Raw genomic sequence first — 17,038 nt, forward strand, 5'->3', positions numbered from 1 at the left:
GGCTGAGGGCAAGCAGGGTTTGACATGAGACGAGTCGTGAGTCGTGACGTGTGTGTGAGTGAGTCTACGGCGATTTTCAGAGGTGAAGAGCGAACACGTTCCCACTTTAATTCTCAGCACGGACCACGCTTCCACTGCCGAGCGAACGTGCTACATGCAAAGAAGAAAGCCCTCGTGTCACACTGCGCTAAACTTGACGCTCGCTGTGCTCACACTCAAGCTTGTACTAGACTTGGGAATCAACGCTGATGAAACAAAGAATCGCTGTGATTGCGAGTCTTGGCGACTGAGGAGCAGTCGAGAGAGCGCATTGCTAAACCTGTCAATGCTCAGCCTGTTAGGATGTGGAAACAGTGGCACAGGGTTGCGATGGACAGAGCAAGGCACCAGAAACACAGCTTCAAGGCGGCAAAGGATCGTGAGCTCCTTCCTGCACGAGGCACGTCCATCTTTGCCGATAACAGCCTTCGTGCCTGTTGGAAATTTAGACCCCTCTGCACGTTCCAGCTGCTTCATTCGTCGGCCTCTCTTGTCAACAATCCAAGTGCATGCTCCTCAACAAAGGTCTGATCTCGACAAGCTGTGACTGCTGCTTGGATGAGCTGTACACTGCAATGTGCCACCCCGAGCGCAACAGAGACAACAGAGAAGCTCACAGTTGAGCGCCTAGTCCTTCAGCCGATGCGAGTCTTATCCGATTGCCCTCTGGCTTTCTTCCTCTTGCGACATGTCCTCATCTTGTTCGCCCGTCGGACCTCCTTGGGGCAACCTCCTTGGGCGGCCAAGTCGTCGTGAGATGCCCCGCCAGTAATATGTCGGTCTTGCGAGTGATTAGGCATCCAGGGTGGCAATGCGGACACATTGATCGGGTCAACAATGAAAGTGAACCCATGCGTGTGCGCTAATCTTGCAAGTAAGCTCGAGCGATCAGAACTGGCTTGTGCGAGCTTGGACAAGCTCGGAGAGGGTGGGAGCAACTCATTGTAGCTCTAACCGGCTTCACGTTGTGCATCTGCTTGTGGTGTGAAAAGTGTTGCTTTGGAATCCCCGCGCATAAGCAGCGGGAGACGTGTCGTCCGACGAGCCGCTTCGTCCTGCTCCTCGGCCAAAGCGACTTGTTCAATGAGCCGCGCCACCCAGCGTGTGGACACGGTCCTTCTCGACGCTCCTTGCTCGTCTTGCGCTCGCCAAGCAAGAGCATACTACGCTGCATCTCTCAGCGCTCAGCTGCTCATCCCTTAAGAAGATTGCGATCTTGGTATTACTCTTTCTACCTCAACCATCCTCCTCCCCGTGCCTGTCTTTTTTACGCGATCTGTTCAACATCTTCCTACCCTCCGTCACAGCTCAACGCTGCCATCCGTTCCAATCCATCCTTCCCTCCATCACTTTGTGCTCGAGCTACCTGCACCCTCTCCTGCCGGTGTTTCTCGCCGTCAACTGTGTCTTGGACCGCTTGAAGCACGGTTCATAGAGCCTTTGTCTCTCATCTTGACCGCCTCTTCTGTATCCGATCTTGCCTTTGCTCCGCAACCTGTCATTGCCAAGATGTTCAACTTCATAGAGTCTCACACAGATGTTACGCCTCTGGCGCATCTCTACAGGTATGCGCCTGCCTCGCTGGTAAACGTGACCGCTGTCGCTTCCGTCTTGGTCGTACTGGTTGGTGCAGCTGCTGCTGTCAGCCAAAAGGTCCGCGATGCGCTGGTCTTCAGCTACACTTGCTTTCTTCAGCCACTCGGAAAGACAGCCAATCAGGCCGAGCGCCTCGACAAGTTCTACCAGAACCAAGCCAACGGTAAGTCGCGAAGCGCGAAGGCGAAGTCAGCTTGACAGAAGAAACTCGGGTTCAGCGAGCTGACTTGCACTCACTTCTGATCTGACGGTTGCTGCAGTCTACGACTCGACGCGCTCGGGCCTTCTTAAGGGCCGCACCACGATGCTCAAGCTGTGTGCTGCGCAGCTACGCGATATGCAGGCTTCGAACCCGGGCAAGCCGCTCGTCTGGGTCGACATCGGTGGCGGCACCGGCTGGAACATCGAGCAGATGAACCAATTCTTCCCGATCGACCAGCTATCTCAGGTGTACTTGATCGACCTCTGCGAGCCTCTGCTCCAAGTGGCTCGCAAGCGATTCGCCGCTAAGGGCTTCAAGAACGTGCAGGTGCTCTGCCAAGATGCTAGTCAATTCAACATGCCTGGTCTTGCGGCTGGACAAAAGGTGGACCTGTTCACGTGCAGCTACTCGATCTCGATGATTCCTCCGTTCTACGCTGTGCTCGACCGTATCAACGACTTGCTCGACCCTGTCACTGGTGTGTTTGGTGTTGTCGACTTCTACGTTTCTGGTAGCAGTGGCCCATTGGCCAAAAGTCCTATGATCGGCGGTGACACGCGACGCCAGTGTGGCTGGCTCAGCCGATGGTTCTGGAGCATGTGGTTCTCGTTTGACCACATCGAGTTGCACCCAGCTCGGCGTGACTACCTGGAACACAAGTTTGGCACCATCAAGTGCTACAATGGGCGCAACAACTTTATCATTCCTTTCATTGTTCGTATCCCCTACTATATCTGGCTCGGCGTCTCGCGCGAGCGTGACACGACCAAGGCGATTCAGGCTTTCGAAGTGGAATCGGGCAACCGAGTGGTTGTGCCGCCTTCGTTTCCTGAGCTCGCGTACATGCACAACGGCGAGGCGCACACCACACATTCCATTTCTGCAGCCACTGCCACTGCCACTGCCACTGCGACCGGCATCGACGCAGACGAAGATGCCAGCAGCCGTTTCGAGCCCGCTCGTAGGCTGCTGCGACGACGCGTTTCGGAAGCGACCACGGAAAGCGACGCCGACTCGGACCGACCGCTCAAGCTAGAGCTGGGCCCACACTTCCCACTGAGCTCTTTCCACTACCAGAAGCGACAGTGGCGTCTTCCATTTGTGGACAACGAATTCAGCGACATGTTTCGCACTTGGATCTACGGCTTCACCTGGGAAGACCCTTATGTCGACATGCAGCACCTCGATCTGGGCAAGGATGACTCGATCCTGTGCATTACTTCGGCAGGCGACAATGCGCTCCACTACGCTGTGGCGGGAAAGCCACGCCGGATCCATGCTGTCGATATGAATCCTTGCCAGGGACATCTGCTGGAACTCAAGCTGGCGTGCATCGCCTCGCTCAGCTACGATGAAATGTGGCAGATGTTCGGCGAAGGCCGGATTGACAACTTCCGCGAACTGCTCGACAGCAAGATCTCACCGTATCTCTCTTCGCACGCCTATCAGTTCTGGAGACTCAACACACGTGCGTTTGACAAGGCGTTCTACTTCCGAGGATACTCTGGTCACGCACTGCGTCTAGCCAAGTTCGCATTCAGCGTCACGGGCGTACGACGATGGGTGGAAAAAATGTGCACCGCCAACTCGGTCGAGGAGCAGCAAGAGGTTTGGGACAAGAAACTTCGCTCGACGCTGATCAATAAACCGCTGATCCGACTGTTTCTGTCGAACCCGGCATTCTTGTGGAATGCGCTGGGCGTCCCCATGAACCAATACCAGATCTTCCTCAACGAGGGAGTGTCGGCGGAACAGTTTGCGATTGATACCTTGGATTCGATCCCGAGTCGAAGTCTGATCAAGAACGACAACTACCACTACCAGCTTTGTCTGCTCCACAAATACACCAAGCAGAGTTGTCCACTTTACCTCAAGCCGGATGGGTTCGCTGCGTTGAAGAAGCAGGCTTTGCAAGACGGGCTTGACTCGTTCCGTCTGCATACCGACTCGATCGTCAACGTTCTTCGTGGCTTTGAAGACGGTGCGTTGACAAGGGCGATCACGATGGACCATATGGACTGGTTCGACCCTGTCCCTGCTTCGCGACCCGCCCCGACGATCAAGCAAGCACGACGCGACTCGGACAAGTCTGTCTCGGACTTGGACCGCGAAATCTGCGAACTCTCGCGTGTGATTCGCAAGGGCGGCGCCGTCTTCTATCGGAGCGCCGCCAAAAAGCCATGGTACAACCACCGATTCGAAAAAATGGGCTTCAGCGTACAACCCGTTCACATTCGTGAGACTGCGAAACCAATCGACAACGTCAACATGTATGCTAGCTTCTACAAGGCCACCCGCCTGTAATCGCTTGATCCACCCTTATGCTTGCCATCCATCACCCAATCCATCTTGTCCCACCTCAACATGCGCGTGTGACGCTTCGTTTGCCCCTTGCGTAGTCTGAGTAACAAGCCGAGTCCCCACTTGGCCGCTTGCCTCACTCACACTCTATTGTCTACAGAGAGAGCCATGTCAACTTCATCAGACGAGTCCACACATGACAACGAGCCGAGCAGGTCGCGGTTTCGTGTTCGTGTTCGTGTTCATGTTTGTGTTTGCTCATCAAGACGTGCATGCTGTTGCTCAACGAGGCGTGAGGATTGGCATTCTTAACAACAGTGAGGGTTGCATACGGCCATTTGGCATGTGTGATCATCGAGGAAGAAGACTTGGCATGTCTCGGTCGGCACGATGCGTTTGGCTGGAGTCAGAGTGAGGTTCTAGCATGGCGTGTTCTGTATGGTCTTGAAAGTCGAGGATGAACGGTGAAGGCGTCTCGGAATCGGGGTGTGACTTGTTGGAATCCGAAGCATCTGTATATGCTGGTTCGGTAGTTGTGCGCTGGGCTGAATCAGTGCCGGAGTTCGAACGAGCATCTTGGGACTGACGCTCACTCTCGATTGTCTCGAGCACCTTTGCTGTCTCGTTCCAAACGATCCAACCTGTCGCTGCACCTACCGCTGATCCCACACCGATGTATATGACATTCAGTGCCTTTGCCCACGCATCCAGCTGTGCCCTCTGATCTCGATCCATGAGCTGAAACATTCGGGTCCCCAGCCAGACGTGCAGCAGCAATTTGGGCGTGATAAGCGCAGTAGCCACAAAAAACTGCGCCAATGAAACCGCATCGACGAGGCTCGCAAAGAACAGGTTCGAGTAGGCAAACGGAAACGGACAGAACCGAATCAGGATAGCCATGACCAAGCCCTTTCTGCGCACGGCGGTGGAGAGAGCGGTGTACTTTGGATCGTTGAGAGTGTTGCTTATCCAGTCGACGCGTTTAGAATGATGAATGATCAAGAAGCGAAGCACGCTGAACGAGACGGTGGCGCCGACGAGACACGCCAACGAAGCCAGTAACCAGGCCTGCAAGAGGTTGCCATTAAGTTGAGCGTGTTGCGCTGTGGCTTGCGCATGTACGCCCCAGCCAAGACCGAACAGCGTGATCGACGTACCATAGCCAATGAGTGGCGGAAAGCTGACGATCACCACGATACCGATTAGGAGCACAGCACCGTACGACTGCGATGCGAACCAGATGGCCAGTTTTGCGGTTGCATCAAACATGGCTTCTGGCCCGATGTAGATCACCACACCGAGAATCAACGCTTTGATGCCGACGGCAACGTAGATCATGTAGCGCTGTTCCGGTGGCAGTGCGAGAAAGCCACGGTACGCCGTGTCGAGGTAGGAGCGCATTCTGACGCAGGCGCATGCAAGCTGTGACGAACGCGAGATCGAGCGCGTGGATGCGTGCGTATCGTGCCGCAACGGCGCGTACCTCGATCGGTACGGATGTGAGCTGCGCATGATCGCCAGACCGACTCTACTCCAGCTTGGATCAGCTGGGGCAACTTGGATCGTGTCAACAGCCGTGCCGGATAGGGAGACGGATCAATAAAAGAAAGCAAGCCAGCAAGTGAGCCTTTGGTCTAGTCGCTATGAATCACGAAGACAGCAAAGTCCATATACCGATCGACAGCAACCATCAATCGTGGATCGTGAATCGTGAATCGTGAATCGTGAATCGTGGATCGTGAATGGCACATCCAAATCAAGCACCAGGATGTGGGTTTAGCTTAACGAGGGCGTACATCTCAGCTGCAGCGAGTCGTGAGTCGTCAGTGATGGTTTTCCGGTTTAGTGAAGCCGGCGCGCTTCACGCTTGGACCCTGAATCACGAGTCGTTTATCTCAACATGCGCAATCTAAATGCCGATCTGACATGGCCGCACCGTCTCTACGCTCCACTCGTGACTCGTGACTTACGACTCACGGTGCTCGTGCAGCTGCTTGGTTGCTGTTTTATGGTGGAGGAGCGGGTGTGGATTTCGCGTCGACCAATCGGGAATTCACGATTCACGATTCGTGATTCCCAACGTGAAAGTTGGTCGCGCGTTGAAATGATACGAGACCAACACCAGACAAGGCACGGGGTTGCTTGGTTCCACGTCGCACGTCGCACGTCGCACGTCGTACGTCCCTCGTCTCTCTTTCTCGCACCTCCATTCGAGTGAGCAAAGCGCATGTCGACATTGATAGCATCGTCGTCTGTCGTGCCGGGCAGTGTCGCGTGTACGAGTTTGTGCGTGTCCTCCTACACACGCGGATGTAGCGCCACGGACTTGGATCTGGCCACGAGCTCGCTCTCGTCTACGTGTGTGACGATTGTTCCTCTTACCTCGGTGGACCGTGTGCGACTGCTCTCTGGAATCTACGGCCCGTTTCGACCACCCAAGCCGAGCGTTGTGCCGCTATGGGTGGCGATTCACCTCAAGAAACGCAAAAAAGCGGTTATCGTCAGCCCGCTCTGGCTCACCATCGACTCGCTCACCGATACACTCAAGTACGAAACGACACAAGCCAACTTCTCCCCCCTACCACCCTACTGGATCGGCATCTCGCACTTGCTACTCACCCACGCCGCTGACGATCTCCCCCACTCAAACCGCATCCGATCGCTGCTCAAAGATATCCTCGATGCTCGTCAGAGCAAGATCATCTCAGGTGTATCCATGCTCAACTCGGTGCATTTACAAATGTCCAATATCTCAACACACGAAATCGCCCAACTCAGAGGCTTTTTCACTACCGCCTTTTCGCATCTCAAAGCCTTAAGAACCACCTCCGAGGTAGAAGCAGAGTCGAAACTCCAGTCGCAACTCGACGCTCGCAATACATGGCTGCTGCAACCCCCCCTCCCAGACTCGTTCCACCATCACCCCCTTCACCCTGCACATTCCATCTCCTCCTTCCCAAATCACATCCCCTCCACCACTCCTAACCCCATACATTCATCAGCTACCACCCCATCTCGCCTCCCCCGACAATCCAACTTGTCCGATTCACGCCACCACTCTGCCTCCATCCCCCACTCGGATTCTCCCACCTTGATTCACCCACCCAGGTTCGCAGTCGACGAAAACGACAACGACTAGTCCCACCCTCTTCCCGATCACCATGAATACAGTCTTGACTCCTACTATCCCTCCGTCTACCAGTGCATGCACGACCATGATATGGGTATGTTTCATTTCGCATGTCGCAAAAAGAGACTTGTTGATTAATACAATCGTGAATCACGAATCTGTGGATATGCCACACTTGAGAACCTAGCAGCGTGTCTGGATGGATTCTAGGCATCGCCCGGCTTGGCCTCGTCGCTGGAGCTGGCTTCGACCGAAGCATGTGCCAGCCGATGCATCGACTGACGCTTGATAATGCTTGCTGCGGATGACTGGCTTTCGAGCTTCATGCTGTCAAAGCAATCTGCATAGATCGAGTACGAGGTAAAGACGCTATCGCGGTACGTACTGCGTGTCTTGCGTGAACGTTGAGTAGCCACGCCGAGCGAACGAGCATTGTCGAATTCGGCCGCCTCGGCTTGCTCCTCGCTGGCATCGTCAAAACCAACTTGTCGCGTCTCGTCAGCTGTACCCGCCATCTCGCTCGAATCGTCCGCCCCACTTTGACAATCCTCCACTTGATCGTCAATCATCCTGCCCTTGTCTTCTTCCGAAAACACGATACGAGGTGCCGCATTCGTCAACTCCTCCTCCACATCACCTCCCGACAAAGCAAAGCGTGTCGCTCGAGCCGTCTCTACCTCTACCCCTTCTTGCTTGCTCTCCTTGTCCACGCTCGTACTCAAGCCTTGACCGCTGTCGAGCACTTTCGCCACATCGTCTGTCCCGCCAAGACCCGACAACCCATCTAGACCTACAATAGTTAAAGGACGAGTGAGGCCTCCTCGACGAGACCGCCCCCCAAGCTCGGCGATCGGCTCGTCTTGTTCCTCTTGCTCTTGCTCTTGCTCTTGCTCTTGCTCTTGCTCTCCGCTTGTCTGGCGCTGACCGTGTCCATCCGACATATCACCGGCATGCACAGCATCCGCCTTCGTACAAACCGCCAGTGAGTCTCCGCCACCACCATCGCCATGCCAGTCCACAACAGCCGTACACGCCGTTCCATCTGTACCATGCACAGTCGCCCCCACATCGCTCTCCCCAACCGTAGTCGGCTGCTCGTCCAGCGCATCCATCTCATCCTGAAACTGATCTTCAGACACCACCCGTGACTCGACGTCTGCCTCCGTCTCTACCTCTACCTCTACCTCTACCTCAGCCTCAGCCTCTGGCTCTGGCTCTGGCTCTGGCTCAAAGAGCCATTCGTGCATCGTGACAATCGTCTTGACCACATTGGCAGCCTTTCCAAGATTGCCAAACCCAATCGCCACACTCGACGGGCCAGGAGGCGGGTTGAGCAGCGACGTTCCAAAAACGAGCGCCACATTGTGCGCAAGCATCTTGTTGACCTCGCCCTCCTCGACGACGCGTGCAAGATGCTCAGCTGTGCGGCGGAGGACGTCAAAATGATACTTGGGCATCTTCCAGATGATGTCGCGCATGGCGTACAAGCGGTCATCATTGTCCATGGCGTTGGTTGCGATCAAGTCATCATATGAGTCAAACGTGATGAGCGGCTCGGGCAAGTCGCGCAGCCACGCCTTGACCGCACCCGCAATGGTGTGAATGTCGCTAAATTCGCCCGTCGAGAGGTTCACCGATTCCGCTGGCTGTTGATCCCAGGCGCGGCGCAGGCTTTCAACCGCGCTCTTGGATCCCGAGATTCGATAGATGCCTTGCTCGCGTAGACCTCTCGCCTCGATCTCAGCAAACATACGCTCGACCGCCGTAGGCACAGAGTGGCCCTCGCGCTCTACGAGCTCCCCCAACCGACGCCCGTAGAGCGGTGCACCTGTCTTGCTTCTCGCAGGGCTCGAGCCCTTGCGCGCGTCCGAGCCACTTCTGATAGTATACTCTTGCGAAGCTTTCTCGATATGCCCGATCCATTCGGCCAGCTCTACAGCGTTCTTTGTCTGCAACAGATACTTTGCGCCTTCCTGCGAAGTCAGGTGAAACACAAACGAACGCTGCGAATTGTTCCACACCGAGACGCGAGCGCCGCCAAGCCCTGCAACGATCGAAGGCTTTTGAAGCGGCGTCAGTCGCATCAGCTCGGAAATTGATTTGGCGCGCGAGTCTGGCTTGTCCAGCGTGATCAGTGGCCGAACAGCGCCCTTGAAGAGCGCAGTCATTCGACGCGCACGGATCGTTGTTTTATCGGGCGGCGGTGCCTGTGCTGCCACCGTCTTCTCCGCAGGTAGTGGCATTGGGCCAGACGTCGGCGAGACCGCAGCAGAGGCCGCGCCACGTGAGCTGCTGCAGGGTATGCTCGAAACACGGCCAGATACTGATGGTCGCACAGCCAGCGCTTTGAGCATGTCCAAGGCTGCACGGTCGCGCCGAAGCTTCTCCTGCTGCTGCTTTGACACGCTAGTGAGCGCCTTGCTGGAGCTGCTCGGACGCAACCTGGCGTCTGACCGAACGGGCGGCGCATTGCGTATCTCGTTGGCCGCATCTTCACGGAAGGCTCGGCGATCCCAGCTGACTCGAGTGAGGGCGACCTGCATCAGTCGCAGTCTTGCTCCGGCAAGATCTACAAGATCTGGAACGCTGCATGCAGGTCTCACCCGCATTGCACCATCGATCAGCGCCCACATGGTGCGACGCTTCTCAAAGTCGATCAACTCGATGCCACCCGGCAATGTCTGCACGCTCGGAGCCTTGGTGGCTGCTTCAGCCAGGCAGGCAAGGATCCAGCCAATGTCCGGCGTACCTGATAGCTCGGCAGCCGAGCGCATTGTTGCATCCACCTGCTTCGGCACAAGGTCGCTGAGGCCGTCACCTTTGGCTCCACGCGCCGCGGCAACACCTTGCCAAGCCCGCAAAAAGATGCGCGACTCGGATGAGCCAAGCGTGTTGACGATAGCAGCCTCGACGAAAGAGCCAATAGTCGGCTCACGGAATGGCAGAGAGGCATCGCTGGCCATGTTGCTGCCATGGCCGGACGGAGAGCCCATCGAGTTTGCAGTCTCATCGCTCCTCAGCCTCAGCATGCGCGCTCTGCAAATCCAAAGAGCGTCAAGAAGCTTGGAGAGTCGTTCTTGTCGTCGCTCGAGACCGATCCCGGACTCGATAATGTGAATTGCGATCCAGCCTCGGAACAGACTTTGAGCTGCGAGGGCGTCACGAACGGCCGACGGAAGTTTCTGTTGCAAGCCCATGTCCTTTCCTACATCTTTGACCGCATCATCACTCGTCTTGAGCACATCGAGCATGGTGTAGACGTTGGTGACGGGCTTGTCTTCGTCGCTCGGGCTGTTGCCAGCTGCCTTTACGGTGAACCAAGCATCAGGATGGCTTGCTTGCTTCTCAAAGATCTCGCTGGCGACGAGCAAGTCGCGGTCTACAATCTTATCAAAAAAGACCGTGGCAATCGACTCGAGATACTCGACCAACCCGGCGGCGCTAGCACGATCAAAGTCAAAGTCGACCTGGTCCTGAACGCTGGTAACGTGCACGGGCATACTCGTAGCGTAGGTGCGTTCCTCCTGCCTCGCGTTAGCGCCCATGATCTTGGCGCCGAGCATGCCTCTGAGCTGGGCCAGGGCGTTGATCACCTTCTGCTGATCAGGGTCTTCGCCTGTGACTTGGATGCCAGGCTGGCGAAGAAAGCTCCACGTGTGCTGGTACAGGACATCGTCGTCGACAAAGTCCTGTGGGAAGCGGTCGATCCAGAGGCGTAAGGTGAGGATCACACCCATGCGGATGCGACAGACCATTTCCCAGTCGGTGGGTTCTGCCTGGCTACCTGCAGGAGTGAGCGGGATCCACGACGGGAACTGGCTCGAGGGACGAAACTCGTCGGCACTCGACAGCTCTTTGCTTGCGGTGACGGCGGTCGAAAATCGCTTCTGCAGCTGCTCAAATAGCTCAGGCGGCGTACAAAGGCTTCGAAAAGTGGCCAAAAAGGTCGTGCGATACGCTTCCATGTCCATGACTAGCTTTGTCTTGCGCATGGGTGCGCTCTGCGGCTCGATGCCATCGTTGGCACCCGAAGAGGGTACTAGAGTGACGTGATGAACACCCATAACGAGCAAGTCGATCATGCGATCCAGGGTAGCTGCTTTTACGTTGACCTGCACGGGTACCACAATGTCGACAATCGAGCTGCGGTTGGAAGTGGGCAAGCTGGATCGTTTCGAGATCTGCGAGAGCGGTCGCGAATGACGCCCAAAATCTTGCGAGAATCGCTTGCTGGTCATGGGAGAGCTTGGGAGCGACAGATTGGACTCTTGCACGACGCGAAGCACCAATTCGTTGCCAATCTTGATGACATTCTGGTTCTGATCTTCCCAACTCGGAGTGGGAGCGTTCAAAGACCATTCCATGACGCCGCTAAACGCCATGTAGCGAGCAGACCGACCTGCAAGAGGAGGCGAAAAGGTTGAGTTTCGGAAGAGCGGCGACCCTGCAAGCGAGGGACGCGCGATCGAGCGGGAAGTGATGGTGGCTTGAGTGTCTTTTGGGACATTGGTCCGCTGATCGTCACGGCGCGAAAGTTCAGCCTGAATTTGAGCAGCGTTCAACAGAGACAGCAGGGGCAGCGGCTGCGGAAACAGAAGCGGAACCAGTGGTAAGCAAGGATTGGCGTTGAGAGGCAGCGAGTGTTTTTTGCGAGCATCGAGGTTGCCGAGAGCCTTAGGCTCGAGCTGAAAGGATCGCGCCATGTCGGACTCTCGCGTCGATGTCTGAGATGCATCTCGGAAGAGCAACTGTAGCGTCGCCTGGTATTCCGCCATCGGCTCGGCTTGCCCGGCGATACAGAGCTTGGTGTCTGCCGTACTTTGCTGCCAAGCTGCGCGCCACTCGTTTATCGAGCTCCACAAACAGTAGGCAGTTTCTGATCGGCCCAGCAGCTTGAGCCGGTCTATAACGTCAGGACTTGAGGCAGGGGCTTCGGAAAGACGTAGGGTACGGTAAAGAGCATTACCAAGGAAAGGAATCACTACTGCCCTTCGACCATCTTGCAAGGTGACGAACGGCTCGGCAATGTCGCCAACAAAGCGAGGTCGCACATCGATGGCCAAACCTTCGGTCCAGGATATACTCGACAGGATGGGAGCCCACTCCTCTGCCACGAGAATACGGTCGCCTTCAGCCAAGTATCGCCACGTCTGTTCTAGACGAGTGACGGCGCGAGAGCACAAGGCGGTGCTCACAGCCATCCAGCCTGCAACATCACCCATGGTGAGGAGGTAAGAGGCAATGGCAATCCAGTGGCGAAGAACAGAAGCGCGGTGTCGAGCGCCGGTCTGGGCCGCACTGGGTCCGTCGGTCTTGATTGAGCTTGTGTTGAGTAGATGCTTGAGCGCTAGCGTGGTGAGCGGATGAGGAGACAGCGAGTCAAAGCTCAGAGCGCTGACAAACTGATTGTGTGCCTTGCTTGCCTCGAGCAGTTGGCAGAAGGACAACTGAGGGCTGACTAGGCGACGTAGGGCATCGGCGTGGAAAAGTTGAATCTGCTGTGCGATCTCGAGCGGTTCCAGCTCGAGCAAAAGCTCGTCCGAGATGGTGAGCGAGCTGCGCAGCTTTTGCAGATCGGAGCGGGTATCGTTCAGGTTTTTCTCGGCAACCACAGCAACCCAATCGGGCAGGTTGGCCGTGGTAACCGACTCTGTGTCGAGAACGGGCATTGTAGATGCGTGAGCTTGCTTCAAGAATTCGTCGCTGTCGAGCTCCAACAAGCTTGCAAGACGTTGAAGGATGTCGACTCCGTCCTGAAGCAAACCGATACCAGCTTGCACGGAAATGTCGAGCAGTGTCGCGAGTCTCGACTTGAGCGCGGAGGAAAGCTCAGACGGGGCTTGCGATGGTGGAGCAACGCTGAGAAGCTCTTCTGCCTGCGTTTGTACTTCGGAAAGGAAGGCAAAGATCTGCCTTGACGCTTCCAGATTTGGATCTCTGCAAGTGGAGACGGAAGTGAGCACTGTTACGACGAACGCCTCGACCATCACATTGTCGGAGATGTTTGACTTGACGTGATCGTAAAGCGGCAATGCGGAGGACCGCGTCGCGTTCATTACAGATATCTGTTGGTTGGAGACAGGCATCTGTGTTGCCCTGACGAATTCGTGCGCCAATGCCGTGATGCTACCGCTCTGAATGTGTTCGATCCAGCCTTGCGGCTCCTCGAGGGCGTCGGTGAGGACGAGGTCAGGATGCTTCCCGGGCTTGACCCAAAGTCGAGGTACAGCTGCGCTTGCAGTGGCAGTCAAGGGATCTAGGCTGGGCGTAACCGGGGGTATAACTAGCGCAATTTCGGATTTGTTCGAGTTTTGTCGAACTGCTGGAATGCGGGGGCGCAAGATGGGCGATGTCAACGGCGAAGTCAACTCTGTGGTGCTCGAGGTGGCGGACAGCAGATCGTGCTTGCTGAGGCCGCCCTTGATAAGCACATCAGCGTTGAGACTATGCAAGGACGCAGAAGAAGCTGGTGTGGGCTGTACATTGCGAACAAGGGTAGCGGGGAAGATTGCCTTGACCTCGTCCGAGACGTTGCTGGGCGGTTTGTAAAAGTAGAGACGACCGTCCTGTAGGACGACGCGGTACGGTTTCCAACCTTTGCTGATGTCTTTTTCCTTGTCCTTGCCCTTGGCGTGATCATGGCTGCTGAGCTGTTCGATTGTGAGGCTGATGTTGGCATTGCGACTGAGGAAACCCTGAAAGACGGCACCTGGGGGAAGGGAAGCCGGCTCGGAGGTGGTGTGGGTCGAGAGCGGCGGGGGTGAGGCAGAAGACGCGCCGAGGTTGGTGAGGCCGAGCGAGGCTGCTAGCGTGGTGGCGACTACACCGCGACCCGTCTCTTTGCCGGTCAATTTGGAAATTTTGCGAGCATGTTTGGCTTCGTTACGCTGCGGCGCTGAGGATTGCATGTAGCTGTGCTTGGGTGGAGACATGGCGTTCCAGTTGTTGGGTGGGGTCTGGACCGAGTTGGTGGAGGGCGGTAGGTGGGCTGCAACCGAGTCGAGCTTGTGATGACCGGCTTTGAAGCGCTGGAAGGAGGCAGGGTGCTGCTGTGTAGGCGAGGCGAGCGTGCCCATATCGCTGGGTCGCCAGTCGTGCGGAGTACCGGGGACGCCATGTTCGCCCCACGTTGCAGGCGAGGAGGAGGAAGCGTGTGTGGCGTGCGTCGAGGTGCTTTGGTCGTAGGCTGGCGAGGTGGCTAAGGGTGATATGGGCTGATCGCTCGAGTTGAGATCATCGACACTGCGCGAAAAGTTCATGGCAGGACTGGGGGAGCGCAAGAATCGATTGCGATCGGCGGAAGCGGGTGTGTGTTGTTGCTGCTGCTGTTGTGCGTAGATGGCAGGGAGACGGGGAAGCTCGACGGTAGGGTTGCTTGGCGATGAGAGATCGGGACGAGCGTGGAGGTCAGACTGGCTTTTGCTGAAGAGGGCATAGTTGCTGCTGATCGAAGGTTCTTGTCTGTGAGCTTTGGAGAGAGGGCTGTAGGAGAAGCTTGGCTTTTGTGAGGCAAGCGGTTTGAGAGAGGCATTGGAAGCTTTTCGGTCGCGACCGATGCCGCCAAAGAAGCCTCGTTTGGTGGGACTGGCTACGGCGCTGTTGGGCTCTTCCGAGTTGCTAGGACGGGACAAGGGCCCAGGCCTTGTGGGGTTTGAGCCGGTGTTGGACTCGGAGCGATGTTGCTGGTGTTGCTGGTGTTGCTGGTGTTGCTGGTGTTGCTGAATGGGGCGAGAGCCGGTTTCAAAGTTGGAGCTGGGTAGCCTGCGGTTCTGTGCAGAGAGGCGAGGAGCATCAGGGAAAGCGTGATCCTGCTGAAGTTGGCGATGATAGTGAATGTGATTGGTAGTATCCTCAAAAGGGTCTTCTTGGTGGGTGGAGAGCGATGAGAGCGAGGTGGAAGCGTTGAGGTGGGTGGAGCTGGTTGAAGAGGAGAAGGGAGCCTTTGCCTTGTTGAGGAGGAAGTTGAACGCCGACTGACTGCGGCCTATTGGTTGAGACTGAGACTTGTCATGGTGCGGTGGTGGTGGCGGTGGTGGTGGTATGGCAACGTGATGCTGTTGTTGGTGTTGATGCGCGTTTGATTGCGGGTAGTATGGTTGTTGTTGTTGTTGCTGTTGCTGGTGGTGGTGGTGGTGGTGGTGGGACGAGAGCGGCATGGTGAGGGTGGGCTATACGCTTGTTACGTGGTCAGAGGACGTGGTAGAATGGACAAGCGCGGCGCGGAGCCGAGGATGGTAAAGTAATGCTGCTGGATGTGCGCAACCGTCGTACACGAGGGTGTCTGTTGCGAGACGCTACATGCGTTGCAGCTGACGCAAGCTTTGGCTCGTGCAAACACGTCGAGGAGAATTCGAGGATGGATGCTTGAATCCTGCGATGAGGGTTGGCTGCGAAGGGTGATGGCTAGGAGTCAAGGTGAGCTGAGCTGGGTTTGATCTTGTGTTGGTTAGTCACGAGTCGTGAGTCTGTGGGACACGAGCCGGTTCGAGCGTTTTCAAAGCAAATCACGAATCGTGAATGTGTTGGCGCTTCTGCTCGGCACAGCAGACGACGCAGATAAAGAGGCGCCAACTTGCATCTGACAAACGACGCTGAGTGTTGGGCAGATTCACACTCACCCACTCACGACTGAGATGGGCGTAAAAGGCGTAAGCACAAAGCACCACGCACCCGCACTGCGCACCACGCACCAAGTCACACCGCAAAATCACGAATCTTGAATCGTGAATGTACATTCGTGATTGCACGCAGCGCACCGCGCACGCCACACGCCGTTGTTAGGTCGAGATGTGTTTGTGCGTGTAGTGTGAATCACGAATCACGCACGACGCCCCGGACGAAGCGAGTGACGAGTCGTATTTTCAAGTCACGAGTAACTAACTTGGAAATAAAGCGGGTGTGCCAAGCATGCCGCGGGCGGGCTCGTGCACGAGCAAGAAGAACAACAGCACAGCGTGTGTCGTTGGACGCGTCCATAGTTGTCGACGGGTTTGTTTCAAAAAATCAATAATCACGGAGGGTAACTTAATAAAAAAATAGAAGCCTGACTGGAGTCCTTTTCGAATCGTGAATCTTGAGTGAACGGCGTGTTTGCATGTTGCGTGTTGCATTACGCGTGTTGCTCTCTCTCGCCTGTTTGTTCAGCTTCGGCAAGCAACTCCCACCCCGTAAATATATATATATATATATATATATATTGGCAGCTCGTGCGTGCACTTCACGCTTTCAAGCCAGCCTCTGCAAAGCTTACTGCACTTACGCCTAACCCCGCCCTTCACCTTCACGCTTATACACGGTATTCACGATTAGTGACTCGCGCACGACACGGTTTGGGGGTGTTTTTTTCGGCTTTGCCGATATCTGTAACAAGGGTCTAACACAGCTACACTCCCGATTCGTGATTCATGATTCACGATTGATTCAAGATTCACGATTTGTGACACGATTTCACTCGTGACTCGTGACTGTGACTGTTGCGTGTTTGTGTTCCTTTTGAGGCATTTGCCTCCAAATCGTAAATCGTCACAGCGTCAATCGTGAATCGTGAATCTGTGCGTGATGTGCGAACCTGACGAGTAGCAGAGTGAGCCACGAGCGAGCGAGACCCGAGTCTCGACGCTCAGTCGTGAGTGTTGGTCTGTGTCATCCGAATCTCCAAATCTTTCTGCAAACCAGTTTACACGTCAGCAGCTCTCTCTCTCTCTCTCTCTCTCTCTCTCTCTCTCTCTCTCTCTGTGTAATTATTTTTGTGTTTCTCCCTTTTTCTATCT

At 55.7% G+C, this 17,038-nt stretch overlaps 4 protein-coding genes across 4 annotated transcripts; 2 read left to right on the forward strand and 2 right to left on the reverse strand.

Annotated features, from left to right (window-relative positions):
- Positions 1-1,548: 1,548 nt before the first annotated feature.
- UMAG_11651 (uncharacterized protein) lies at positions 1,549-4,141 on the forward strand (the record flags this gene model as incomplete). Its single annotated transcript, XM_011389150.1, has 2 exons — positions 1,549-1,798; positions 1,896-4,141. The coding sequence occupies 2 exons, from the start codon at positions 1,549-1,551 to the stop codon at positions 4,139-4,141; spliced, it is 2,496 nt and encodes an 831-aa protein (XP_011387452.1).
- Positions 4,142-4,489: 348 nt separating this feature from the next.
- On the reverse strand, positions 4,490-5,650 carry UMAG_01159 (uncharacterized protein; the record flags this gene model as incomplete). Its single annotated transcript, XM_011388800.1, has 1 exon — positions 4,490-5,650. One exon carries the CDS (start codon positions 5,648-5,650, stop codon positions 4,490-4,492), a length of 1,161 nt encoding a protein of 386 aa, XP_011387102.1.
- Positions 5,651-6,365: 715 nt separating this feature from the next.
- On the forward strand, positions 6,366-7,277 carry UMAG_11652 (DNA replication protein PSF2; the record flags this gene model as incomplete). Its single annotated transcript, XM_011389151.1, has 1 exon — positions 6,366-7,277. The coding sequence occupies one exon, from the start codon at positions 6,366-6,368 to the stop codon at positions 7,275-7,277; it is 912 nt and encodes a 303-aa protein (XP_011387453.1).
- A 197-nt stretch (positions 7,278-7,474) lies between these two features.
- Positions 7,475-15,424, reverse strand: UMAG_01161 (uncharacterized protein; the record flags this gene model as incomplete). The annotated part of the gene is made up of 1 exon (XM_011388801.1): positions 7,475-15,424. One exon carries the CDS (start codon positions 15,422-15,424, stop codon positions 7,475-7,477), a length of 7,950 nt encoding a protein of 2,649 aa, XP_011387103.1.
- Positions 15,425-17,038: the final 1,614 nt, after the last annotated feature.

The sequence above is a fragment of the Mycosarcoma maydis genome, chromosome 2 (genome assembly GCF_000328475.2).
Source record: "Mycosarcoma maydis chromosome 2, whole genome shotgun sequence".
Taxonomy (NCBI): domain Eukaryota; kingdom Fungi; phylum Basidiomycota; class Ustilaginomycetes; order Ustilaginales; genus Mycosarcoma; species Mycosarcoma maydis.